Here is a 26,717-nt window from a genome sequence, read left to right as displayed (position 1 = left end):
GAACAACTGCAGGCAGACTTCACACCCAGTAAGGCACCTTCATCATGGTAGCATACCCAGTCCTTTTGCCAGAGTATTCACTGCAGTAGCTGCAGGGCTACTGACTCATGTTATGAGGCTGATACAGAAGTCTTCACCTCTAGAACTGCTTTTCTTTTATCTAAGCACTCATTTCTGAAACCTGGTAGAGAGATGCTGATGATGTAAGACTTGAAAAAATGTCCAACTCGTGTAACATTGTTCTTTTTTTCCATGACATTGCTCTTTTTCCCCCCAATCTTTCCTTAAAATAAATCACTTCAGATGCTCTGCCAGCCTGGTGGTGAAGTTACTTGATAGCTTTTGCTGTGCCAGGTATCAAGTGGCAGATCAGCTCACTTAGATCTCCCTCCTCTCTTCCGAGAGCTCCAGATCCCAGGCGAGTGTTCTGTGCACAGCACACTGCTCACATGCAGACTTGTTGTTTCAAGGTGACATTTGTAATCAGCCATGAGCTGCCCGAGATAGCATCAGCTGCTGCTCTTTCTAAATACAAAATAAAGTCACTCCAGTTGGCTTAATGGTTCGAGCTGGAACTGAGCATGTTGTGAGTTTCATTTTCTGAACGCTTACAATAAATGTCATTGAGGTGGAAAGATGTAGAGAAAAAGATTTGGTTTGAAGGAAGAAGAAGGATGAATTGCTTGGAAATAATTCTTCCATCTTTGCAGGTATTTCTGTGCTCTGCCTTTCAGCAGCCTGCTACTTTCACTGGGACAATAATTTATCCTTTTTTTCCCAAGCTTTTACAAGGTAACTTTCTATTGCAAAAGATAATGTTACAAGCTCTGTGTTGCATCTTTGCCTTGTTCCTAGGGAAGAGAGGAAAGATCCCCTGTCTGCTCTAGCCAGAGAATATGGAGGATCCAAGAGAAACGCCTTGCTGAAGTGGTGCCAGAAAAAAACAGAGGGCTATCAGGTAACTGTAGAGCTGTTTAACACCGCATGCTTCTGGCTGCAGCACGGCACAGCCTGCCAGTGCCATAAAGCAGGCTGTCCACAGTTGACTGCATAGATTGCAATGGCACTGGCATGTCCTGTACTCTGTCCTGGGAACACGTGCTGCCAGTCCTAACTAACCACCTTTAACAGCTCTTCACTCCCGTTGCTCCGTGCTGAGAATAGCTTTCCTCTTAAGGGGGCAGCTGACTCGAGGCACCTTCAACCAGCCTGCTGCAGATGGCACTCTTGAAAGGGTGACGGAGACTTCAGCGGCTGAAGGTGCCAGTGAGTGTGTCCCGAATGCAGGTCAGATTACAGAGGCATTTCTTTGACAGTTTGTGCAGGGGTCTTGGATCTTTCAGCAGTCCTCTGTTCAGCCTCCACTTGTGGACAGTTTGTTTTGTGAAGGTTGCATTGTCTTGCGTTTTGAACTTGGCATTCTCCTGCAGTTCCAGACTCTTTTTTTCAGTTAGCCCAAGTGTTATCAGAAGCCAAGAGAGCTAACAAGATAACTCTCCAGAGTGCTCCTGATTACATTATTTTTGCAAAAGAATAGTGGCTTCAGCAAACTAAACCAGGATGTTAATAGTCTGCCCATGATGTATTTGTTTGGTTAACTTGTATTGAAAGCATTTGGAGTTCCCAACACAATCCTCTGTTTCAGAACTTGACTCTTTCCATGACTTGAGGCTCACAATGCAGGAGGAAGTGGGGAGCTGCATAACAGGATGGTCGCCCATCCATAGGAAATGGACAGGCTGTGACAGCAGCCCTCCCCCTCTTCCTGTGGCATGTCTGGTGCTAAGCTGTGCTATTTCTGAGGCTCTCTGCTGCGTGGAAAGGACCTTTCTCCTTCCCCGCGTGCTGGGAAAGGCAGGATGTTAGATTTCCTTGTAAATCCTCTAAAACTGAAGGCAGAAAGATTTTCCCATATTGTCTCAAAATGAAAGGTGAATTTGACAGCTTCCTCATCTGGCTTGGAAAAGTCATAGAAGGTGTTCCCAACTTTTCTGTGGTTGTGTGCACAAGCAGGAGGATGCCTTTGAGTTTTGGAGATTGCTGCTTATTGTTACTTGAGTTTCATAAAGAGGAGTAAAGAATAGGGTTCAAGACTTACTGTGCTTGGCTAACTGTGGTGCTCCTGAGAAACCTCAGCATATAGCAGCTGTGGAACCAGTACAGGTCTGCTTTTGAAAGAGGAGGATAAGAGCAGCAGGTGCTGCAAAGCTAGGCTTTGGAGAAGAATGTCTTTTGCTTTAGGCACCCTCATCTTTCATTTCTTCCTTGTGCAGAATTTGATTATTCTTCCCATCCCCTGAAATTCAATTCCAGCTGAACACTCTGGTAGTGGTGTTCCAAAGCTTTAAACACACCTAGTATAATGCTCACCATAAATTGTGCTTCTCTGGCCTCTCAACAACATTATCAGTCTCAGATAAGGATTTATTTTAATTGAAGCTTGACTTAGTTTTAATTGTTTTAATACTCCATGGATTCAAACAAGTGACAAGTATTAGAGTAAGGACTAGGATTGTCTGTTGGATTGGATTGTGGGAATAGTTGAATCTCTGCTTTACACATGGACTGATAAATAGCAACCAGAAAGCCAGCTAGATACAAATCTTAATTTCAGAGGTTTTGCTCAAACTGAGCTGCCTGTGAGCTGCCAGAGGCTCAAAATATCACTGAAGAGGTCTGGTGTTGTTGGCTTGCCCTTATGAACGAGCAGCAGCACACCAGTGACCGTTGGCCTCCTCTTTGGGCAGCTCTAGTTCTCCAGCTGCTTTTTGTTTCATGTGTTGAAAATACTGAGGAGGAAAACCAACCAAAAACCTCCCCCACCAGGGTCTGTGCTGCTCGCAGAGGGAAGGTTTCCTTGAGCCGAGTACTAGCCAATCACTTGATACAGCTTGTGTTTTCTTGTCTGCTCAAGTGAAATGGAAGAACAACTTCTGTCCCCTCTAGGAAATTACTTTCAAGCTTTTGATTGGAAGCCTGCATCTGGTTTAGAAGCGTAGTGTTTTGTAAATGCTGAGTAATTCTAAGATGATAGTGCAGTGAAGCTGTAATTTCAGACCATTGTGGTGGAAGGGTTTTTTTTAAAGCCCTTCACACACACTGAACTCTGCTTTCCACCTCTGACAAACAGTTCCACATGGCAAGGTTTTGAAAGTTATCAGAAGGCTTCCTCTTGAGACAAGCTAATACCTAACCCCGAGAAAAAGTAAATTGCTTCATTGTGCAGTGTCCTTGGTTTACTGAAGCAAATTCAGAAAGGAATAAATGAATAGATTTCTTGAAATGTAGTAGAAATTGTCTGTTAGACAATATTTAACTGTGCTCCAAGTCTGTTTTTTTTCAAGAGCACCTAAAAAAAGATACAAAAAGCCAATAAAAGGAAAAGAAATTGTCAGTGATGTAAAATTCTGCAGGGCTTTGCCATCACTGTGTTGTTGCTGTTGTGTTATTTGCAAGCAGAATTTCTCCTCGAAGTTGAGGTTTGGAGAGTGGTGATCTGCAGAAGGTCACTGCAGTGCTAACAGCAGGCAGGTTCTGTGTTAGCTTTCATCTAGAGCCTGTTCAGACTAGACAGCATTGTGCTCACTGAAATACTGAGCTCAATTCAGGGCTGAGCAGATCCCTCATCCATGAAAGAGGAGAGTTGCTGTCTGAAGATGAGTGGTATTTTTATGCATTTAGATAAAGGAGGAGCAAATCACCTTTAGTTTTCAGACAAACAGGCCCAAGGTGCCTCAACTGTGGTGGTGTTTAGCTTCGCTCAGCAGCTGATTCCGAGTGCAGTGCCAAGTGCTGCCTTTTCCAGAGAGAATCCTCCTTGCTCCTCCAAGGTATGTGCAGTGTCATAAAACTGTCATGAATTCCAGATAGCATCAACGCATCAAGTAATCCTGTCCAGCTGCTGTGGAGCGTTGAGCCTGTATGGGGCACAGCTACTTTGGTTTTGAGCCGAGAGCCAGAGCCGTCTGAGCGAGGCAGCGAGCTGCCTGTGGCGGCGCCTGAGCAGGATGCGCCCAGACGTAGCCCTGCTTATCTCCAGCAGTACTGCCCCTGCTTGTCACTTCCAGAAGCCTGACACCAACCAGGCCATCGCCACAACATAGCAGCAAGAGTGGACTATTTTTTTTTAGCCTTTCCTTAAGCTTTCCATGCTTCCTGACTGCAGCAACATTGGGAAACCTCCCTACTTATTTATCAGCAGTCCTGGCTCACTGGAGAGCTCCCTGGAGACTGGAAGCTGCCAGTGTGGTGCCCAGCCACGAGAAGGGCTGAAGGGAGGAACTGGGAAATGACAGAGCTGTCAGCCTGACCTCAGTGCCAGGCAAGGGCATGGAACAGGTCATCTTGAGTGCCATCACACAGCACCTACAAGATGGCCAAGGGATCAGGCCCAGCCAGCATGCGTTTAGGAAGGGCAGGTCCTGCCTGTCCAACCTGATCTCCTTTTATGATCAAGTTCCTGCCTGGCAAGTGTGGGGCAGGCTGTGGAGGTAGTCTCCCTGGACTACAGCAAAGCCTTTGACACCATCTGCCACAACAAGCTCCTGGCACAGCTGGCAGCTCATGGCTTGGACAGACTCACTCTGATATTGGTCAGGAACTGGCTGGAGTGCCAGGCCCAGAGAGTGGTAGTGAATGGTGCCACATCCAGTTGGCAACTGGCACTAGTGGGATCCTCAGGGATCAGTGCTGGGCACAGTCCTGTTCAGTATCTTTATTGATGATCTGGAGCAGGGGATTGAGTCCAGCATCAGTAAGTTTGCAGATGACAACAAGCTAGGAGCAGTTTGGAGCTGTTGTAGGGTAGCAGAGCCCTGCAGAGGGACATGAGCAGGCTGGTTGGGTGCGCAGAGGCCAATGAGATTGAACAAGACCAAGGGCAGGGTTCTACACTTTGGCCCCAACAACCCCAAGCAGTACTACAGGCTGGGGCCAGAGTGGCTGAGAGCAGCCAGGCAGAGAGGGAGCTGGGGGTGCTGGGAGAGAGGAGCTGAACAGGAGCCAGTGGTGTGCCCAGGTGGGCAGCAGAGCCAATGGCATCCTGGGCTGGCTCAGGAGCAGTGTGGGCAGCAGGACAAGAGAGGTTCTTCTGCCCCTGTGCTCAGCACTGCTCAGGCCACCGCTTGAGTGCTGTGTCCAGTTCTGGGCTCCTCCATTCAAGAGAGATATTGAGGTTCTGGAAGGTGTCCAGAGAAGGGCAGCAAGGCTGGGGAGAGGCCTGGAGCAGAGCCCTGTGAGGAGAGGCTGAGGGAGCTGGGGGTGTGCAGCCTGCAGCAGAGGAGGCTCAGGGCAGAGCTCATTGCTGTCTGCAGCTGCCTGAAGGGAGACTGTAGCCAGGTGGGGTTGGGCTCTGCTGCCAGGCACCCAGCAACAGAAGAAGGGGACACAGCCTAGAGCTGTGCCAGGGGAGGTCTAGGCTGGATGTTAGGAGGAAGTTGTTGTCAGAGAGAGTGATTGGCACTGGAATGGGCTGCCCAGGGAGGTGGTGGAGTCACTGTGCCTGGAGGTGTTGAAGCCAAGCGTGGATGAGGCACTTAGTGCCATGGTCTGGTTGCTTGGCCAGGGCTGGGTGCTAGGTTGGGCTGGATGAGCTTGGAGCTCTCTTCCATCCTGGTTAATTCTATGATACTGTGGTACCTGGCCTCTAATTCATGCAGTGCTGCCTTGCCTGCAAAGACCACTGAAGTTTTACCTGCTGTACAGATCAAAGCTACCTGTCTCAACAAAACTTACCCCTGTTAGCTACATGACAGCAACAAGCAACAAAAGTGGTGCCTGAGCAGTGTGCTTGGGTGGGAACTGGACCTGCCCCAGATGCTGTGCTGAGTGCAGCTGGGAGCTGAGCGATGCTTTCATTGCCAGTCAATAGGCATAGAGTAACAAAGCTAAAGGTAAAGGAGGGTTTGAGTTGCTTCTGTTAAAATCCACTCTTGTGGACATGGCTCTGTCAGCACTGAGCTGGCACCTTCCCCTCGAGCTGTTGCATTGATGTAAGAAAGCAGGACCAGAGGGGCAGGCTGCGTGCGTGTGGAAGCCTGTGTTGGAGGGCAGGCTCCTGCCCGCGGGTGCTCTCCCTGCTGCTTTCTGCTTCTGCTTCAAAGCAGTGGTGCTGCCAGAACACTTCTCTCCTGGTCTGAGCTGTGATGCTTTAGCCAAAAGCTGTTGAGCTAAGGAAGGACATGCTTCCTCTTTCTGTTTGGATTGGATTCCGATACAAGAGACCTGTCAGCTTGTTGGACTTAATTACCACACAACTGAGAATAAATTATGAAGCTGTCTTAATCTCTCTGAGTGCTTCAGATGTTGATGTCCAAGGCTGTTATTTGGTTTCTTGAGAATGACTCCTCCTTTTATGGTTCTTCTTTGTGTCAAACTGAAGAGAGAAGCATTAACAGCCAATATTTAAGAGTCTGGAGGGCTGATATTTGCTGTTTACCGCCTTTGCAGATGGAAGAGACAGTTGTTGGGACTGCTGTTAAGTCTGCTGCAGAAAGACCTTTCTGTTCTCATCTGCTGTCAGAAATGCACTGCCAGCCTCAGCTTTATTGCATGGTTTGAGAAGTGGTGGAATCTGATTCAGTGGAGCAGGGGCAGCAGTTGTTTTGTAGCTTACCTTTCTGATTTTGTAAGGTTGCTCTTTGTGTGCATGTAAAGCCTGACAAGCTTTTGAGCAGAGATGTTCTGCCATGGGAAGAAGCCTAACAAGCTCTGTACGCTTCAACCTCTAATCTTGTTTTGATGGTTTAATATATTATAGTAGAGAAATGTATTAATGCTTTTGCTTTCTCAGCCCACTTATTTCATTAAGTAATCCACCAGAGACACAGACACATGTTTTTATTTTCTCTGTGCCCTAACTCGTTTGTGAGCTAAACTCAGTTAGGATGTGGGAACCTCTCCTTGTGAAGAGCAAGGGATGGAGAAATAGCTGCTCTGCAGGGTGTTCTTCTGCTCAAATTGTGATGAACCTGGCTCAAGGAGATGGAGGCAGCTGTGGCTTTGTCCACTGAAGGCAGAGGTGAATCAGCTTTACTCTTGGTTTGTAACTGTAGGTTTCTGTAGTCAGGGTGGATTTGGTCTCTGTGGAGTTTTTTAGCTGTGGAGTTTTCTGAGAGGGTAAGGGAGGAAGACAGTTGGCTCACCAAGTTGCAGCAGTTAATATTTGGTTGAAAACAATCCCAGATTGTGAATTCCAGAGAAGTCATAGGTTGGGAGAGCCCTGTGATGTTATGCGGAGCCCTGTTAAGCAGTCTAGAATGTTCCAAGTGAGGGAGAAGGCTCCAGTTCTCTGGGCGACCTATTCCAGTGCTTCGTTGTTTCATGAGGAAGATTTTTCTTCCCTAGAAAGAAGGGAAGAATCTCTTTCTGTCATCATCTGTCCTTGTGAAAGGAGTACCTCCATCTTCTTGCCTTTTAGACCCTGGAAGACCAATTACATCTCTCCTGAATCTTCCTTAGGCTGAATAAAGCAAATTCCTCAACCTTCTGCCAAGTTCTCTAATCATCTAACCATTTTGCAGTTGGCTGCTGGACCCTCTGCAATTCTTCAGTGACTTATGAACTGGGAGGACCAAAGCTCACTACAGCATTTCAAGTGTAGAGTGCGAGGTGCCAGCAGAGTGTAAGAATCCCTTCCCTCAACCTGCTCTCTGTACTGGGTGCTGCAGCTCAGCACAGTTTGCCTTCTTTGCTGTGAGGATCCCCTTCTGATCCGCGTTCAAATCCAGGCTGTTACTGCCTAACTGCTCCTGTATTTCGGCCTCAGCTGATGGCTCATGTTCTTCCTGTTGCATTTCAGCCTTCTTTCAGGAAGAATCTTTGTTGTGTCACATGTGAGCTTAGGGACGCTCTCCTGTGGCGCCTGCTTCTGCTCTACAGATTAATAAGAGCTTGAGTGGTGCTTGAAGTGCTCTTTGGTTGCGGATGCACCAGGGTGTTCCCCTGCCATCTGTTTTTCTCCTCTTTGAGAGGGACCATAGGATTGTGTAAAATGTCTCATGCTTAAGCTCTGTCTCTAGAAAGGCTTACAGATTTTTAACTCTGCTTTTTTTTCCTGCTCAGGTGTCCTCCACAGAGCTGCCTGTGGCAGCAGCCTGGCGCTTAACTCCTTCTGGTAGAACTGCCTTTATTTAAAGACAAAAGTCTCTCCCCACTACTAGAGGTGACTTTGCTCCCATCCCAAGTATTAAACATTAATAGACAAGGGCTGAGAAGGTTCTAGTTCACCTCTCTCTGGAAAGGCTTAGTCCTCATTTGACAATATGCCAAACTGCGTCCTTCAATTGCTTTAATACTTTGTGGCCTGCAGTGGCTTGAAGAAGAAATCCAGATGAGATTCCAGCAGAATTATCTTAATAGAGCCAATTACTTAATAAAAGCAGTAACAAAGAAGAAATTCTGTCAGAGAATTTAAGCTGCTGCTCTGCTTACCATCAGCTCCTTGAGAAATAAGAGCTTAATGCAAGATTGATTTCATTATAGTGACCAAAGGTTTTCAAGAAACCACAAGTAGTTAAAAGCATTTGGGAAATAAAATTGTGCTGTGTTTCAGTGTGCCAGTGCTGCGCTCAGAGCCTTACAGAAAGAGTTACATCTTCAGTTCAGATGACAGCCTGTCCACTTGATGGATTTGTTTTTTAGTGTCTGACCAATATTAGACTTTTTTAGTCTGAGAAGTAATAATAATTCATAATGCTCACAGCAATTGGAAACAGAAACCAGTCCCTTTTAATTGTTTCCTTCCGCTGTGTTGAACTCGGCTTCTCTGGCTACACAGAGCTTCTGGGGTGATGGGTTTGTTTTCTGCCTACTGGCTTAAGAGTGTAAACTGGACCCTCCAGGAAGGTTTAGAAAAGTAGGGTCTTCTGAACTCCTTGTGAGAGCCATCCAAACCTGTGGGGGACCTTGGTGAAGTGGCCCTTTGGGGTAGTGTGTATGTACAAAATTCAGCGTTCCGTGGGTGCTGCTAATATTGAAAGGCTTTGTTTGTGCAGCTGTCATTTTTGCAGGAAGGTGACTTCCACTTAACCATTCTCAGCACAACTTTCTCCTGTTCTCCTTGCTCATGTGTTGGGGTGAGAGAGCATCCTTACAGAGCTATGAAAGGGGCTCTGGATTCTGGAGACGAGCACTTCTGGGTTTTCTCCCTCTGAAGGAGGTTTCATGCGGGCTTCAGTGATGGTGGTGTTTAGGCTCAAAGTCTGAGGTGTTCAAATAAATGCTGCTGTGCTTCCTCTGAAATGTGTGGAGCCACCTGGCAGAGCAAAAAGACCCTGTGAGACAAGCTACTGTCAAGCTTGATTTGTGCAGTGGCTGGTGACTGGCTTTAGTGGTCCCCTGAGCTGTGGTAGAGCTTGTGTGGTAGTAACACAGCTCAGCAGGTACTTGGTGGAGCTACATCCAGCACTGTCACTAGCCTGGCAGCTGCTGTGTGAGAGCTGTTACTCAGCACTCCTCATTGACTAAGTAAGGCATGTCCTAGCTCTCCTTGTAGTCCTGAGACTTGGGAACATGCTCATGCTTCTCAGTCCTTGCACTGGGAGGGGATATTTTGATAGTTTGGCTCTGTGCATGTATGTCTGTAACTGAACTGTGACAGTGCCAGCTGGCAGCCTCCTCCCCTGCCCACATCACTGTCATCCTGGGCAAGGAGGGAGAATACTTCAGCCAAGGGATGAGAAGCAGGACTGAGTTTTGATCCCTCAGCAGGTTGTGTAGCAGAGGAAAGATGACTGCTCACATTTTAGTACCTAGCTTGCCATCGAGGAGTGGGACATGAAAAAGCCTCACTCTCTGCCTTGATCCATCTTACTGGCATGGAGGTGGTGCCGGTACCTTCAGTGGGGAAAGAACCTCTCAAGAAATGCCTTTGTAACCACACAAGTAGGAAATCCTCATAATGACAGGAGGAGGAGGAATGGGCTTGAACTGGCAGAGGGGAGATTGAAACTGGATGTTAGGAAGGGGTTCTTTAGAGTGAGGGTGGTGAGACACTGGCACAGGTTGGCCAGATGAAAGATCACACTGGGTGATTCTGTGCTCCACAACCTCCCTGGAGGTGTTCAAGGCCAGGCTGGATGAGGCCTTGAGCGACTTGTTCTAGTGGCAGGTGTCCCTGCCCATGGCAGGGGGTTGGAACTGGCTGAGATTTGAGGTCCCTTCCAGCCTAATCCATTCTATGATTCTATGCTTTTCCCCAAAGCCTCATACTGTGCCTTGCATTTGTTTGCCTCTAGTAACATCCTGCCTCTTTTGAGGGAGAGGGGGGAGAGAGCTTCATTTTTGCTGCCTCCTCTTTTTTTTTCTCTTGCTTTTCAGTTTTCCCAGCCCTGTGGCTTGAGGAAGCTGTGTGAAGAGCACATTCCCACAGACTGGGGGTCTCCAACAATGCCGTTTCCGTTGGCAGGCAGGCAGCGGGCGGCAGGCGAGGCTCCCACCGCTGCCCTGGCACTGTGAGCCCCAGCACGTAGCCCTGCAGCGCCAGGGCTCGGACCTGCGCTGGGTGGGCTTTGTAGGAGGGTGCTGGAGCTGAGCAGGAAATGGAGATTTCCCTCGCATTCTTCGAGAAGCTGCCTTCAGTTGTGGCTTTTCTTCCTCTGTCAGAGGGGGCTGCAGTTAGATTTCGTTTGTAATGCAAAGCACTGCCTTGACAAGGAGTCCAGCTGCCTTGGTTCCCAGCTGCTGGCACCCAGTACCACTGGTTCTGACTGGAGTTTGCAGCATGAGGACAACTTCAGTGCCCTGTCAGAGCAAGGGGATGGCTACTAAATAGCTGCCAAGTGAAAGGTGTGATGATGTTTCTGCAGTTCTGTAGCTGGAGGTGATGGTTCTGCTGCACCAACATCTTCTAGAAGATGGGTAGGGGACTTGGTTAGCTTCTGCTTAAGCTCAGTTAAGTGAGTTGGATATTAAAGCACATTTCTGTTTCTTCATAAAGGTCTAAAAGATAAACTGTGGGTGATTGTTGCTGGTTGTTTCTTGATTAGGGTTTAAATTCACTGCTGTCCACTTGGCCTCTTTGCCATTGTTTGACTGCCAACAGCCAAGTCTACAGTAACTCCAGAGGTCACTGAGGCATCTTGTTCCTAGCTCTTCTGGCCCGGGCTGACTCTTGTTACAGTAATGTGTACAGTCTCAGGAGATGCATTTACCAGTGCCACTGAGCTTCCTACTGGAACTCAGAGATCAACAGGGCAAGCCTGCAGGTTCCAATTTCAGTTTCAGTCCCAAAGATAACGATTCCCTGCCACCGTCAGTATTAACTCTCTTGGAACATCTTCAGTTCCAAAGTCAGTTCCAGTTTTGGTGGAGATTTTGTTTGCCTAAGCTTCTGTGTAGAAATGGTTTGTTTAGAAGAGCAAATACTTGTCCTGACCAGGAATTCTGTCCGCAGATGAATGCAGTCAGAGCAGTGCAGGAATGGAGATACTGGCCCGAGGACTCTGGGCTTTTGTCTCTAACTCATTTGCTTTACTGTCTTGGTGTGTACAGTTGGACCAAACCTCTAGCACATCATTTTGCAGCTTTAAACACACCAACTTCACATTTTTGGAGAGGCAGAGGGAGCTGGATATTACCTGGAATTAAACTGGAATATGTGACTTTCTTATGACATCTTCTGTTGGTATCTGCAGGAGTGTGCTTTAGTTTCTCACCACAGATCTTTGCTATTAGGCTGCTCACTTTCTCTGCTGATGTCTTCAAAGCTATTTCACAGTATCATCAGGGTTGGAAGAGACCTCACAGATCATCAAGTCCAACCCTTTACCACAGAGCTCAAGGCTAGACCATGGCACCAAGTGCCACGTCCAACCTTGCCTTGAACAACTCCAGGGATGGCGACTCCTCCACCTCCCCGGGCAGCCCATTCCAGTGTCCAATGACTCTCTCAGGGAAGAACTTTCTCGTCACCTCGAGCCTAAATTTCCCCTGGCACAGCCTGAGGCTGTGTCCTCTCGTTCTGGTGCTGGCCACCTGAGAGAAGAGAGCAACCTCCCCCTGGCCACAACCACCCCTCAGGTAGTTGTAGACAGCAATAAGGTCACCCCTGAGCCTCCTCTTCTCCAGGCTAACCAATCCCAGCTCCCTCAGCCTCTCCTTGTAGGGCTTGTGCTCGAGGTCTCTCACAACCCAAAAAACAACCCAAAACACAACAAAGCCACCAGAGCCCCATGAGCCCTGGCTGACTGGCACAGCTAATTCTTGGTGATTTTAATATTCTTTCTTTATTTTTTTTCCCCTCAAGAACATCGACATAACAAACTTCAGCAGCAGCTGGAATGATGGCTTGGCTTTCTGTGCAGTGCTGCACACTTACCTCCCAGCCCATATTCCCTACCAAGAACTAAACAGTCAGGACAAGGTAAGGCACTCAAAATCCTGTTCCTGGGACCACAATACTGAATGAAGTTAATAGGGAAGGGTGTACAAATTGGAGCTCTAAACGAACTAATATATCACTGCCAGTCAGAATTGAAACACATCAGGCTGCCTCCTTGCTGTTTTTGTTATGGCCTTTTAATATGATGAGCTCATTGAGTTAACTGCAGCTTGGGAACAAATACAAGGGAACAAAAGAGAAACAACAGCATTTAATTAAACCTGAGGCATTTGATTTAACCTAAAAAGTTGGGAAGTGTTTTCAGTTGGGGTTAAAACAAAGGTTTGTAACCCATCAGATCTGTATTTTGACATGTTTTGTTCATCTCTTTCAAACTCATAAGGATATTGTTTCAGCCTACTTTCTCATACTGATAAATGACTGTGATATTCCCCTCAAGTGATAGCAATCAAGGAAAGGTAAACTAGATGCTGTCAGTGCTGCAGAGTAGTCTGTGTGTATTCTGCTGTGCTCCTGTTAGTACCTCCTGGTGTGTTACCTGCAGCTGTAGTGTTAATTATGATGCGTCCTAAAGAAGTCAAGTGCTTCATTAAGCCACAGAGAGATTTTTGTCCTGCATGCTTTTCAAAGAATAAAGAATCTGCTCCTTAGCATTGCATAGCTCAGTCACTCTTCAGTGGCAGTGTTTTTTGAATGAGGAATTCAAGATGGATGATGTTGAGACATGCTCCTTCCTATGGCTCTTTGAATTGCTGTAATCACAGCTAGTCTCCATTTGAAGCGAGGGCAGCAGCATTGCTGTGAGCATTCCTCGCACTGCTTAATTGTGGCTGAAGGAGCATTTCCTAGGCTTCTAACGTGTCATCTGTCTCATGCAGAGAAGAAACTTCACCTTGGCTTTTCAGGCAGCTGAGAGTGTTGGCATCAAATCTACTCTGGTAAGTTTGCAATGCACACTGAGCGAGTCAGAGCCCATTTCTGAAAGTCTCATTATTCTGATTCGTACTTCTGAAAGGTTTTCATGCCTTGTGCTTAAAAACAGCAATAGATGAGCTCAGCTAAAGCTCCTCTATCGTACTTGACTGAAAAAGATACTTTCTGCTTTAGTGACTTTGTTTAGTAAACCCACTCATCGTGTTTTTAGCATGAAAGAGTGACTGAGGTACAGAGCTGCAGTCCAGCAGCTGCAGCAAAGGCAGCAGTGTGATAGCAGATAAACTCTGAAGGTACAAAACGAGGAGTCACTGAACGTCATGGAATGCTTTGGGCTGGAAGGGACCTTTAAAGACCTTCTAGTCCAACCCCCCTGCACTGACAGAACAGTATCAGAGGAAATAACAACAATGAAGGCAACGAATTTGTTTGAAAATCACGTGAGAGACTCTTCGAGAATTCCTTCATTCCTGCCCGACCTACTCTGAAATGCTTTGGTTCTGGAGTTCTGAAGGCACAAACCAAGCTGTGGAATTTGTTCTTTTCTCAGTGGAACATGAGGGGCAGGATTTCCTGTTAAGTTTAGACTTCTGCTCTGTCATCATTCTAATAATTGTAAGGGTTGGTTTGCAATTCTTGGTTGTAATTAGCTTTGTTAGGCAAATTTTAGCCATGGTACAGTATTGGCTAGGAAAGGGGAGATTTCTGAGGGTATGGCTTTGAGAGTATCCCAAACCCTTCCAAGCCAAGGCTCAGCTGAGATTGCCAGTATCAAAAATGATACCGAAATGATATTTTTGTAACCTGAATTTGGACAGGGCTGCCACAGTTAGCAGCTGCTAACAGAGCAAAGTCAGACCCTTTAAGAGGAACATTTTCCTTGATCCTTATCACTGCTTTTGCCTCCCCAGCATTGTATTTGCTGACAATGGCAGCGTAACTGTTGGGCTTGCAAGGTGGAAGTTTCTTAGCAAGTGCTGATGTCAGAGCTGGGTTGTGGAAAATAACTGCGGTCATTTTACAGAGTTCAGCCTGGGTCTGAGCTGTTGCTGTCTGTCCTTTCTTTTTGTTAGGGACTGACTGACAGCTGCTCTGAAATGGCAAGCAGAATGGAATTAAATCTAAGCCAGGTCCTCTCTATCTGAGGGATTTGTTATCTGTTTACAGGCCTCCATTTGCAGTGTGTGTGATGTGTATGACCAGATTCTTTTCCTTGCCCATGTTACATGGGTGAAGGAGGGTGTGAAAAGCACTCTGTGTACAGCATTGGTAACGTAAAGGGAGGTGACTTGTTCCCTCAGCAGGAGAGTGCTTAGCTGCTTGCATGTGGAAAATTGGGAATAAAACCAAAACAACAAACTGTTTTCTTTTTAGTTCTGGAGTCTCCTGGACCCAGAGCTTACAGAATGGGCCCTTAGAGTAAACAAAAATGATGCTGATCTTTGTGCACGTGCTGGAAAGGGCAGCTCAGAGTGTGTGTTTGCCAAGCCGGTGCACTGGCACTGCAGCGCTGTGAGCTGGCCTGCAGACGCAGACTGCTGGCTTTGTGTCTCACATACAGCCAGGCCAGCAACACCCAGCTTCCCTCTTCCTTGCCTCTTCAGAACTCCCCGTGAAATGTCCTGGAGTTCAGGAAGTCTGCTGTAAAAGGAGATTCAATTATTTACTGATGGTTGGCTCTTACCCTGCTAGGAATTTTGAACTTCAGCTTCAGTCAGTATCTGGGCCTTGATTCTCTGACTCACAGTTCCTGAGTAGATTGCCTTGGCTCGTGAGGCTGGTGTGGGGCTATGTGAGCAAAGTCCTGGCTGCTGCCTTGGTTGTACTGAGTGATGAACAACCCAAGCACAGCCAGCAGTAGATCTTGCAGTCTTGAGTCAGCAGAACCGTCTGCAGGAGCGCTGTTCATAGCTGTTTGCAGAGAAGTCCATGGGAGAAAGCAGAGCTCTCTGCATCAGTGCTTCATGCTGTGACTGCTTTACAGGCTGGCCATGCCCAGGAGGCTGTGGGGGCACTGCTGCTTTGCTCATCACGAGGTTGTCACTCCTGATTCTGATCAATCTGTGTTCTGTGGCAGGACATCAATGAGATGGTGCGAACGGAGCGTCCCGACTGGCAGAATGTCATGCTGTATGTTACAGCCATTTACAAGTACTTTGAGACCTGAAACCCCCAAAACTCAGCAGATCCGTGGGATAGAACCAGCATGAGCTACCAGATGGAAATCTTCCTGAAACACCAATCCCCATTTCACTGAAAACTGGCAACATTTGAATCCCCTCAAACTCCAGTGACACTATCCTGGATTGCCTCGGATTGCTTCAGCTACTAAGCCTGGAGAGCACTGTGTAGAGCAAGAACTCATTGCCATAGTGCTCAGAATAACCCAAGTTATTAAGCTATTCAGATTAAGTAGTCTAAAGAGCCTGGACTACTTCTGTGCTGCCTTGCCAGACAGACTCCCTGAAGCTTTCTTTCCTAGGAGAGTGAGATGGATGGGTCCTCTGTGGGACACTGAATGTACAGCTGAGCTGCAAGAAGGCAACGCCTAACATCGTATCACTCAACTTCCTGTAGCATCTGGATACCACAGAGTCTGAGTGTTCTGCCTGTGGCACCCTGATACAGTAGAGTCCTTCATGGCAATTTAGTTACTGCCTTCACAGCTATTTCCCTCTCACATGTGCACAATATTCTAGGAAAACAAGGAGAAGAAGCTTTTGTTCCGTAGCAGCAGGAGCGCAGAAGCACTCTCGATACCTCGGAAAGTTTGCAACAGAAGAACTTGTCATTCTAAAGCTTCGTTTTGAGCCTACCTCTGTCACACTGATGTGGCTTCCAACCTTATCTTACAGATTGTAGTGACTAGCACACACAGCTCCTGCTTTCCAGGGTGTGCTGTACTTCAAGGAATCTGTCCATACTCCCTGTGCTTCCATTGCAACAAAGGAATAGGTAATCAGCCCCTCTCTGGCTGCTCCTTTCCCCTCTTCCTCCTTTGCCTGTGCAGCACACAGCTACCCCAGGCTTCAAAGCAATACAAGCCTGCAGCATGGATTTCTGTGGCAGAATTTTGGATCTGGGATAGGATTGCCTCTGCAGAGAAGATACTGTCACTAAGATGTAACAATGAAGTAGTTTGTCTCAAATTCCATCTTTGCCATGTGTTCTGTGTGGTTTTGAATGCTCTTGCACATCCTGATCCCACTGACAGAAGGTGAGGTGTCCTCTGGCGGCAGTTCTGGAGGAACCGATGTCATGTGCGAACGCCCAGGAGTCCTGAGCGTGGTGTGGAAACCACTCAGTCGCACAAAGACAGAGCCGTGAACTTTGTAGCCTGCTCAGCTTCTGCTCTCCTGGTGTGTACCTGAGTTCATGTGACAGCTCTGGGGCAAAAGAGTTGAAGTAAGTGCCTTAGTGATCATTGGAGTGGCACATGCTGGCACTGCAGGGCCTTGTGGAGAGTGCCCATGGCTCACAGGGCTCTCCATAGCCATTTGTCATACTCTGTGTGCTGTAATCTTGTTTGTCAGATCGAGGGAAGACTTTGCTCTGTCATTGCTTCTGCCTCTGATTGTTCTGCATACTTATCAGAGATGAACATCTCTCATTAATATTAAGCAGAAGCCTACTTTAGAAGTGAGCTCTGTAGCAGCTGCTATTTATAAGCACACACTCTTCCAACACACTAACCCTCTTACAAAGAAAGTGAATCTGCCATTCCTATGGTGCTCTCATAACTGTTAAGGGCAGTTTGAATGTCACAGATGTTAACTCAGTGAGTGCAGTCCTGCTCGGCATCTGTGAAACTTTACTGTGGTGTAAAAGCACAGATTTCACTCCAAGTTATTGCCAAATCCTAACCCTGTCATCTGAAGAACATAGCCCATATGAAGAGCAATCATTCAGCATGTCCCTAGCAGCTAACATTGTGTTCAGATGCACTCTTACACTGATATGTGCCTGTGGGAACTAGAGGTCTGCAAAGCAACTGCTTCATGCTGGAGGCCTTGGGAGAAGTTTCAGAGCAGCAGTGTCCTGTTCTTTAGGATCCTAAGAGTGGTTAATACTCTCAGATCATTAATTGGTGCATTTGAAGAGCCCATGTAATCTAAAGGCAATTACTGCAAGAGAGAGGTCAAGTGAAAAACCTTCACTGACAGATTTTAGTGGAAGTCTGAAGTATTATTTCCTCTCCTGTGTATTTCTTACTTCATTTCTTCCAGTGAGTTCCAGCAAGAGCAGGCTTACTGGAAACACATCACTGCTGCCTCGCTCTCCAGCTCCTTCCCAGTCCCAGGGTTTGCCAGTTTCTGTTTCAAACCCTTCTATTCTCCCTCTGAACAGATGTCCTCATCTGTAATTGTCTTATTCATTGCCTTAGATATTCAGAAAATACTTCTCTAGCATTTCTTGGTCTGAGCTGCCTCCTGCCCTGTTTTGGTGAGGCCATTCTTGCTAATGGGCAACTTCATTTACTTGGGCAGTTGTATTAGCCTTGGCTGAAGTAGCACCAACAGTCTAACCATTTGGGAATGGGGACATGGCAGCTTCCAGGCCTTCCTATTAAAAATATGAACTGCTGAGCTTCAGAGAGAGAGAGAAACAAGTTGTGACAAAAGTGATCTTGTTGGAGCTCTGTAAACTTCCACTTGGTGTCACCTGCCTGATGAACCTCTGCTGAATTCCTGTCTGCGAAGGACTATTTGGCTTCCTGAAGAGCATTTTTATCTAATGACATATCTGAGCCTTTACATCTAAGGTGCTGTACAGCTGGCTGAGTGGAAGATGTACCCAAACATGACTGCTGGCTGCACTCCACAACGTGGTGTTTCTGCAGCTTCCAACCACATCCAGATTTTCAAGAGACAGAGTAGCTGTAGCCCTTCTGGATGTGGACGATAGTTTTGTGTTTGGTTCCTGCTCCTAAGTTAGCCTGAGATAGCCTGGGTTTGTACAGCTGAAGTGCGAGATTATGCCCATTTACTTTCTTTTTAATCCAGAAAATACTTCTGAATGTACTAAAAAAATAGGATAAATGTTTGTCATCCATTTCTATTATTGCATTTTAAGATGTGCCTTGCAAGTTCCTGTGCTGTAGTATATCAGGGCTACACATTGCCAGCTGAGAGGGAGGTGGGCAACAGAAGGGAGCTGTTGAACATCTGGATGCAGACACAGCTGTGTCATTTTCTGAGTCCTCTTCACTGAAACATGTCCTTTGTCTAAGTTTGCTCTGTTGTATTCTCTGCTTTCAGTTTCTGTGTCATGCACTCTGTGGCTGTCAAAGCCAAGGCGTTCAGGATCTGAGACATGCAGCAAGTGTGCTTCTGGTAATTAATGCTGACTAACAGCAAACACCCAGGCTTGGACAGCTCTGGTTTCTGCCAGGGGCTCCAGAGCAGTGTCTTTTCTTCCTTAGCTATTTGTGCTTGCCAGTTTTGGGGATGCAATACACTTGAACTCAATTTGACAAGGCTACTGTCCTGGCCTGCCTAAGCGAATTCGTTCTGTGCTGATGGAATTGGTTCCTCACACTGAAACCTCCCCAGACCCTCCAACAGATGACTTCCTTCCAACTGACATTAGCTTTTGCCTGGAATATTCCTTCCCCTTAGGCTGCTGCCTGCCACAGAGTTGCAGGTAAAGTTGCTGCCAGCTGCAGCAGGGCTCGTGGGTGCACAGCAGTGGAGTCAGTGGCTCCTGTCTTCAGGGGGTTTCACTGTAGCCAAAGCCCTTACTTGGAGCCCAGGTGTGGCACGTTTGTTCTCCCCTGGGAAGCATGCTTCTGTTCCATGTTTTGATGAGATTGTATTTATGGAAATGGAAAGGAAGATGTCCTGGAGCTAGTTTTGTTGCACTTTTCTATGGCTTTTGTATTTTACATAGAGTTCTAGAATATGAACAAGTGTTGGGGGAGGTCAGGCCTGCAAACCTGCTCTGCCTCAGCACGGCAATGTACTCCATGCATCTTCATTCTAGTGACATAGAGATTGTTTTAACTGCATGTAACTAGTTTATTTATATGGTAGTTAGGAAGCCCAGTGGACATTTCCTGATGCAGAGGAGCCATTGGCAGTCCTGGTTGCACAGTTGGAGACCTGGCCTGTCTTGACAGTGGGCTGCGTTTGCAGTAAGGGACTAGTCCTGCTCTGGTTCTGAACGCTAGTTCAGCACATGGGGAGGAAGAGGCTCTGCCTTTTGTTTGTTCCATTGTTGAAATCTCTGGAGGTGTTTCCAGGTTTCCAATGATTGCATATGTTAATTGGGATGATTACTTGGGAATGAGCTCAGTAAAGAGGACACAAGTACATGTAAGATGCTCGAGTAATTCATCCTTGTGGCTCTCAACATTTCAGAACCGTTTGGGTTTACACTAGTGCAAGGAAATTTTACTCTCTGAGTAGCACTTTTTATACAGATCTGAAGGGGGGGTTGAGCAGATTTTTTTTTTCTGTATATTATCTAATGGAGAGAAAGTATAAACACTACTAAGTAGAGCATTAGACTGGTTAGCCTTCAGACTGTTAGATCACTTTAGGTCAGTAATGATTTGAGTTGTTCAGTGCAGCTGAAATAGATCAGTGAGCCCATTTAAGGCTGGGCAGCTTTCCAGATCAAAGTCAGAAGGGCATTAATTGCCACCCTCCAGCTCTCGGATGAGGGTGCTTTCAGTTCTGGTGTGAGGCAGAACTGACACAACAGTGTGAGGAGTTTTGGACTCCAGTGAAGAGCAGACTTGTATGGATCTTTGTCTGACTTCAGAGCACCATTCTGGCTGAGGACTAACCTAACCTTGTTTGAGATGACACTGCAGCCAGTAATAGTACCTTCTAAAGAGCTTATTTAAAGCTTATTTTCCATGGCATTTAGAGGTGATGTAGAAACCACTCATTCTTAAAAGCTTTTCTCATCCATCCTGCTTTTCTGATATGTATTGGGTTTATGGTCCCTTGAAACACAACTGCTGGACTGACCTGCCAGCATCTGGCTGGGCTGAGTGATTCTTGTTCTAGACAACAGGTACTTTCCTTTTCCAGACGCCTTTCGGGTGGTTTGCACACACCCATTGGCCTGTGTGGATGTCTGCCCTGTACAGAGAGTCTTTGCACACATCCTGTGTGCACCCAGATGTGCTCATCGGCAGGCTCTCAGTGCCACCAGGCGCTTCCAGAGGTGCTCCTCTCCTGAGCACTTGCTGTATATGTTGAAAAGGTAAGGAGGGAGAAAATATTTTGCTTCTGGTTAGAGCTAAGAAATACAGGTTTGAGAAAAATGTTTAGGTCTGCTCCAATTGTATTTCACCTGTTTCTGAGTGGAAAGGCAAAAGCTGTTCCTCACTGGGACTTGAAAGGTCAGCAAGCATATTTTAAGCTAAACTTTTTGGAGGACCAATATGCTTTTAGTTGCAAGGACCACTAAAGATCTGGGCATTTACTTTCTCCATAATGTATTCTGTATGAGTATTTAGTATGTATGCCTTCAATTTGCCAATGTTGCCATGTTTTCTTCTTATTCATGAAATAAAGATTGCAGATAGCAAAATGTGTTTGTGTTTTCTTGAACGAAGGCGCTGCAAGAGTGAGCCACAGGAGGTTAGGGGCTGGAAAGGACCTCCAGAGATAATCCAGTCCAACCCCTCTGACAGAGCAGGATCATCTAAAGCAGGTCACACAGGAACATATCCAGGTGGGTTCTGAGTGTCTCCAGAGAAAGAGACTCCACAACCTCTCTAGCAACCTGTTCCAGGGCTCTGCTACCCTCACAGTGAAAAAGTTTTTCCTTCTTTTCCCATGGAACCTCCTGTTGCAGCCTGCACTTCTGTCTTGTAGCTGGCACGAGGGCAGCATGGGATTGAGTAGCAGCAACAGATTCAGCTCAGCCCATGACAGAATTTAAACAGGAAAGTAGGGACTGGTGCCACCAACCCTAATCCAAGGTAAGGCTTTCACCAGTCTTCCCATCTGCCCTTGCCCTCTGCATCCCCATGACTTGCAGAGCTGAAGTTGTCTCTGTGACAGATCTGGAGTGGACTTTCTTAGCGGTTCTGTGCCCTTCAGGATTTTCAGTTCTTTGGAACCTCCTTAATCTCAGTATGAAAATAGAGTTGAACACAGCAGTAGTGTCTTATCACAGTGTTTTTTACTGCTGAGCATTTTCATTGATGATGTAGTGCAAGGAAGTATTTGTGCTTCTCCCAGTGCTGCACAGAGCTTCTGCCCTTGTTTATCCCTCCTTTTCTTAAACCATTTTAGGCTTTTTCTTCCAAGCCAGAAGCCTAAAAGTTAAGCTCTTAAAAATGAAAGAAACTTGAGCAGGAGACATAACAGTCTGGAGACAACTTCACTAAGCTGTTGACAGTATCATATTTTTCAAAAATAAATATCCCCAGAGCCCCAAAGTGCCACTGTGCTGAGTTAACTCTGCCTGTCCCTGGGGGGCCGTGCTCACAGTCCATCCACTGCAGCAAAGCCACAACGCTGCAGGGCTTGATCCTGAGGGCTGCTGAGCACCAGGAGGGTTTGCAGTATAGGAGCTGTTATGTTTTTAATCCTGCTGAAAAATCTTTCCCTAGGAAAGCAGGGCTGACAAAACAGTCCATCTGGACTGTCAGCCCAGCAGGGCAGAAAGGTGAGGGCATGTCAGGGTTTTCCTGGTAGCCAATGGTGCAGGTGTCCTACAGGCATTGGAACAGGTTGCTCAGACACCAGTTTAGCTTTGTAAACCTATGAAGCTCCATCATTTTGCAGCAGCATTCCCAGCAGGGAGTGGTGGGCAGCAGGGTCCGTAGCTACTTTGTGTCTCACAGTTGTGTTGTGCGCAGTGTGTCTCCTGTCCTCTCGTTGCTCCTTCAGACTAAAACAAGAGCAGCCTCAGTGAAGAAGCAGCATCTGACTTCTGCTGGGCCTTGCAACCCCAACAGTTCACTTACTGCAGAGAGGTAACTTCTTTACATGATTATTATACCAAGTAAATAGCTGTTGCTCTGCAGCTCCCACGTGATGATTCATGCTACCAGTTTTGCTTCTATTCATAGTCTACAGAAAGTGCTTAAATTTAGATTGAACTGCATCTCCCAGTCTGTCCTGCTGAACAGAGAGAAGTCTGCTTGGGCAGTGCCTTATGTGGAGACTGGGCCAGCTCCTGACGTGAAATCCCTGAAAATCCTTCTTTTGTTCCTGACCTGAGTGCAAATGGCAGAATTAAACAGTCTTGGGGATGTGATTTGCATTTCACTGTGAGCATGAACCTCACCTTAACTTTAGCTGCTTTCTCTTCAGCCTGGGTAAATGCTGATCTCCGATGCTGGAACGGAGGAGTTTGTGGGAAGGCTTTGGGTTTTGACATTTGTCCTTCCTCAGTTGTTAGCCATGGGCACTTCCAGCAAAATTTGCTGCTGGAAATGCCCAAAAGGAGCTGCTAGCTGCTCTTGTCTATTGTTCTTTGTTTCATTGAGTTCAAAATTGATGAATATTGAATGCTGAACAACGTGAGAGAAATAATTGCACGTGTGGGGGTTTATTTATACACCTGTCTGTCATGGTGGAGGAGTTGCCAGTGTTCCCAGAAGACCTCCAGCTAAGCCTTCTCTCTGACTGACACAAGTGCCTGTCCCTGCCTTCAAGGAGCTGGGGCAGTGCTTGCAGCAGCAGGACTATGCACAAGCCAGCACACAGCATTTGAAGTGTCCTGTGCAACAGCCTCAGGTTCGTGTGCTAGTGCAGGGCTCTGTTTGGTGCTGCTTTGCAAAGTGAAGATTGCCTCTGTTTAGAAAGCAAAGTCTGATGATGGAGAAGAGCTCAGAACTGGTAAACAAGCTCTTAAAGACAGAAGTAGTTTTTCTACAAAAACCCCAGCGGGTTACTTTGTGCAGATTCTGTTCAGGACAAACTGATGATGGTTTTTGGTCCCTCACACAGGAGCCTCAGGGTGTAAATATGATTTTCCTCTATCTTGCTGCTGATCTGGTGTTTTGTTCACAGTGGAATCACTGAGGTGCCCAAGCAGACTGTGGCCAATGCTGTCTCATCAAAGAGAAGGGTGGGTACCATAACAGATGAAACTCAACTGTGATTTACTTTGCTGTTATCTTTCTGAAGGAAGCTTTTCATCCTGTATTCCACAGAGTCTTTGTAGTGTTTACTAGTTGAGCTAAGCCTGAGAAGTGGAAATAGTCTCCTATTGCTACTTCCCAGCTGCCCAAAATGCAGGAGTTTGGCTTGTTCAGCTAGGGGATAGTACCCAGGCTGCTGCAGCAGCTCTGCTTTTCAGGAATGAAAAAGCCCTTCTTGGCTGTACACAGGGGAATCAGAGAACCTTGTTTCTTGCAGTCCTGGATTGCTTTCAGCTCACAGCCTGAGCCAGCAGCCAGCTCCAAGTGTGTGGCAGTACCTTCTCCTGGCTGCTGGAAGCTGGGTTGTTTTCTGGTAGTTTCAGCCTTCATGTGATCCCTTTTCCAAGTGTATCCAGCCACAGCAGTCATAGTAATGCTGGTTTTTCTGTGTAGCTAAGAAGACAATGAAAGTTAGCACTGTGCAGCACTGCTGCCCCTCCACACGTGAGCACAAGACAAGCCCACAGCAGCTGCTGTGCTCCTGGCTGCCCATTTGCTGTCGTCCCTGGCTGCTGATAAGGGGGCAGAAGCAGAAGTGTCTGCAGGTAAGGGCAACCCACAGTGAATATGCAAAAAGGAGAAAGGTGATCTGAAGTCAGTCTGGGTACTTGAGAGGGAGAAGAGCATAAAATCATAGCAAGCCAGTGCATGCCACGGTTCAGAAGAAGGGCATCAGCTGGGTTCAGCCTGTGCTGCAGGACGGGAGTGAGCGCACCCACCCGGCCGCTCAGCAGCTGCTCTCTGCCAGCACTCGGGCAGGGGTGAGAAATGGGCAGCAGAAAGGAAGAGGGGATCTGGCTCAGCCACTCTGGGAGGTGTTGACACTGATCCTGGACATCTTGAAACACTGCAGAATTCCCAGCTGCACAGAGCAAATCAGTAGGTGGCAACAGGGACAGCTCCAGCCTGGAGTGGCTGGTGAGGGAAGGGATCAGTGGTTTGGCGGTCTTGGTAGTGGTGTGAGAATGCTTTTAAGGGGAGGGAAAAAAGTAATTTGTAGGAACCATTAGAGGCTGGTTGGGGTGCCATTATCAGCCAGGCCTGGGAAAGCACTTGGGCATTTGCTTCGCATCTTCTGCGCCTTGCTCACTTAAAGCCGACATTGCCTGCAGCAAGCATCTTAAAAGTAATTAGCTCCACGAAAAGTTCTGTCTGGGAAAAGAAATATCCAATGAAGGATTTCTGGGGTCCCTCAAAATCATATTGATCAGCATCTGTGGCTCAGGAAAGTTGTAAGACAATGTGTTGAGGGTAGGCTGGTCGGAAGAGACCAGCTTACTGAAGGACTGACCTTGTGATGTATTCAGAAACAGAATCATATTTAGAAACTGCAAGCCTGCTCCTTGGGAGTATTTTGGGTCCCAGCTTTCACTGATTGCACTGTGAGAGAGTCTGTTTGGGCCAAAGATGAGAGCCAGCCCCTACAGTATAGCCAACACTGCCCTGAGAGGAGCAGTACTGAACAGATGCAGCAGGTGCTGGCAGGCAGCTAATTGCTGCGGCCCCTCTCGTTCAGGCACAGCTGCAAACCACATCTTGTGGAACATGGACTAGGAGTGGGCAAACGCTGCCGGTGGTGCAGGGCATAAGTGAGGCCATCACAGGAGTGCTGCCTGAATCCTGCTGGCAGTGCTTTTGATAAAGCTGTGCCAGGCCTCCCGTGGGCAGCAGTGCTTCTAAATATACCAGTATTGCAGCATGTGTGCAGGAGGCTTCTCCATGTCTCACAGACTCCCAGCACAGCTTTTTCTCTCAGTAGATGTGGCTCCTCAAGTCACTGCATGCTGGGGTGTGGTAGATGACTGCAGCCTTTTCTGTAACTTCCTGAGGAAAATGACTTTTTCTTTTCTCCCCGCAGGACTCCCATTGTGTCAGGAGCATCGTGCTGGGCTCTGCAGGGCCCTGTGGCCAAGGCAGCTGCGTGCCAGCCTGCTCTTCTGTCTGGGTAAGGGTGGAGCAGAGGGCAGCACAGGTGTCTGATGCTGAATTGTTCATGCTTAGATGCTCACGGGATTCGAGGTTGATGCTGACATGACTGGTGCCAGTTCTGCTTCTCCTTCCCCACATTTTTGATACACTGAAAGAGTTCACAGCATCATCATTCATGCTCTTGCTGGCAGAGCCAGCTGCCTGTGGGGCACAGGGATATGCATTTGATCCTGTCTGTGAGCAAAGCAGCTCTGGGGCTAGGAATCCTGGAATGAAAACTTGAGTTGTGTGGCACAAGCACCCAAGCTACGGCAGTTTCTTGCATGGAGAGGTCTGGGCTGGCTGCTGTTTGTCGTAGGCTGGGCTCTGCCGTGGAGCTGGTGGGAAGTGTGGAGTCACGGTGGTGTCCTTCCTGTCTGTGATGCCCGGCCAATAGCAGCATGCAGATAACTGACTCGCTAAGATGTAAAGCTGAAAAATAGAGATGAAAAAAACGTAGATGGTGTCCACAGAGCAGTGGGTTCACATTCTTGAGAGGTTGTCTCCCCGCTGAAAAATTGCTGTGAGCTGAGTCATGGTTGTTCCCCAAGTCTGCTCCTGCAGAGGAGCAGGAGGTGGCTGGGGCCGTGCACGGCCCCTAGGGGCAGGCCGCCGCGGGCCTGGCCCCAGCAGAAAGGGCATGGGCGCAGGGTGGGATCCAGAAGACCTACTCGATGGGAATGTGGAACTGCTGTGAAATGTTCACTAGCTTTACTGGGAACTCTGAAACACTTCAGAGCAGTAAGGGTTTGCTTTCCCTGGGCACTGGTGACAGTGAAGCAGAGAAGAGGGTGAAGGTGTCCCTACTCGAGCAGGACATCTCTGCACTGTGCCACTTGGTACAGCCCTGGGCTGGTGGCTTTTGCAGCCTGGAAAGGAGTAGGTGCTTAGAACAATGTGCGGCGAAAGCCTCCCTCTCCCGCTCCCATTGTATGCAGATCGCGGGCACTCAAAGCCCGCTTCTGTCACTCGCAGATCCCTCCAGACCAGCTGAACTTCCCCCAGCGAGTGCCAGTCTCTCCTTCAGCCGCGCTGCGAGATGCTGCTCCGGTCTGCCCGTGCTGGTGCGGAGCCCGCCGGGGACCGCTTGCCGCCGGCCGCCAGGTAAAGCCTCGGGGCTGTCGGGCGCACGGCTCCAGGTACCGGTACCGGCGCCGCCTCTCGTTCGCCCTTGGGCAGCTGCTCCGCTGCCACTGGCATCCGTCGCGGCTCTTCCGCCTCCGTCCCGTCGGGGCAAGGGCTGCAGCCGGGGGTCTCCGCGCCGCCCCGCCGCGGTCCGGCCCCGCCGCCGCTCCCGCCCCGCGCCGTCCGCGCCGCCCTGCAGGGGGAGCCGCAGGCGCCGGCTCCGCGCCGCTGGGTGCC

General features: G+C 47.9%; 1 protein-coding gene and 1 long non-coding RNA gene across 3 annotated transcripts in view; both read left to right on the top strand.

Annotated features, from left to right (window-relative positions):
• Positions 1 to 20,818, top strand: part of SPECC1L (sperm antigen with calponin homology and coiled-coil domains 1 like) — a 65,115-nt gene extending 44,297 nt beyond the window's left edge. For both annotated transcript variants that reach the window (XM_064168124.1, XM_064168125.1), the window contains exons 13-16: positions 856 to 958; positions 12,245 to 12,361; positions 13,219 to 13,278; positions 15,351 to 20,818. In XM_064168124.1, coding sequence (XP_064024194.1) covers positions 856 to 958; positions 12,245 to 12,361; positions 13,219 to 13,278; positions 15,351 to 15,440 — 370 coding nt within the window. In that variant the 3' untranslated portion in view covers positions 15,441 to 20,818. The remainder of the gene's footprint in view (positions 1 to 855; positions 959 to 12,244; positions 12,362 to 13,218; positions 13,279 to 15,350) is intronic.
• A 1,314-nt stretch (positions 20,819 to 22,132) lies between these two features.
• Positions 22,133 to 25,277, top strand: LOC135188646 (uncharacterized). The gene is made up of 3 exons (XR_010307771.1): positions 22,133 to 22,214; positions 23,257 to 23,314; positions 25,246 to 25,277. It is a non-coding gene; the product is annotated as an uncharacterized LOC135188646 (long non-coding RNA).
• The last annotated feature ends 1,440 nt before the right edge of the window (positions 25,278 to 26,717 follow it).

Source organism: Pogoniulus pusillus, chromosome 30, assembly GCF_015220805.1.
Source record: "Pogoniulus pusillus isolate bPogPus1 chromosome 30, bPogPus1.pri, whole genome shotgun sequence".
NCBI lineage: Eukaryota > Metazoa > Chordata > Aves > Piciformes > Lybiidae > Pogoniulus > Pogoniulus pusillus.
The sequence above is the reverse complement of the archived record's forward strand: the minus strand, read 5'-3'. Positions and strand labels throughout refer to the sequence as shown.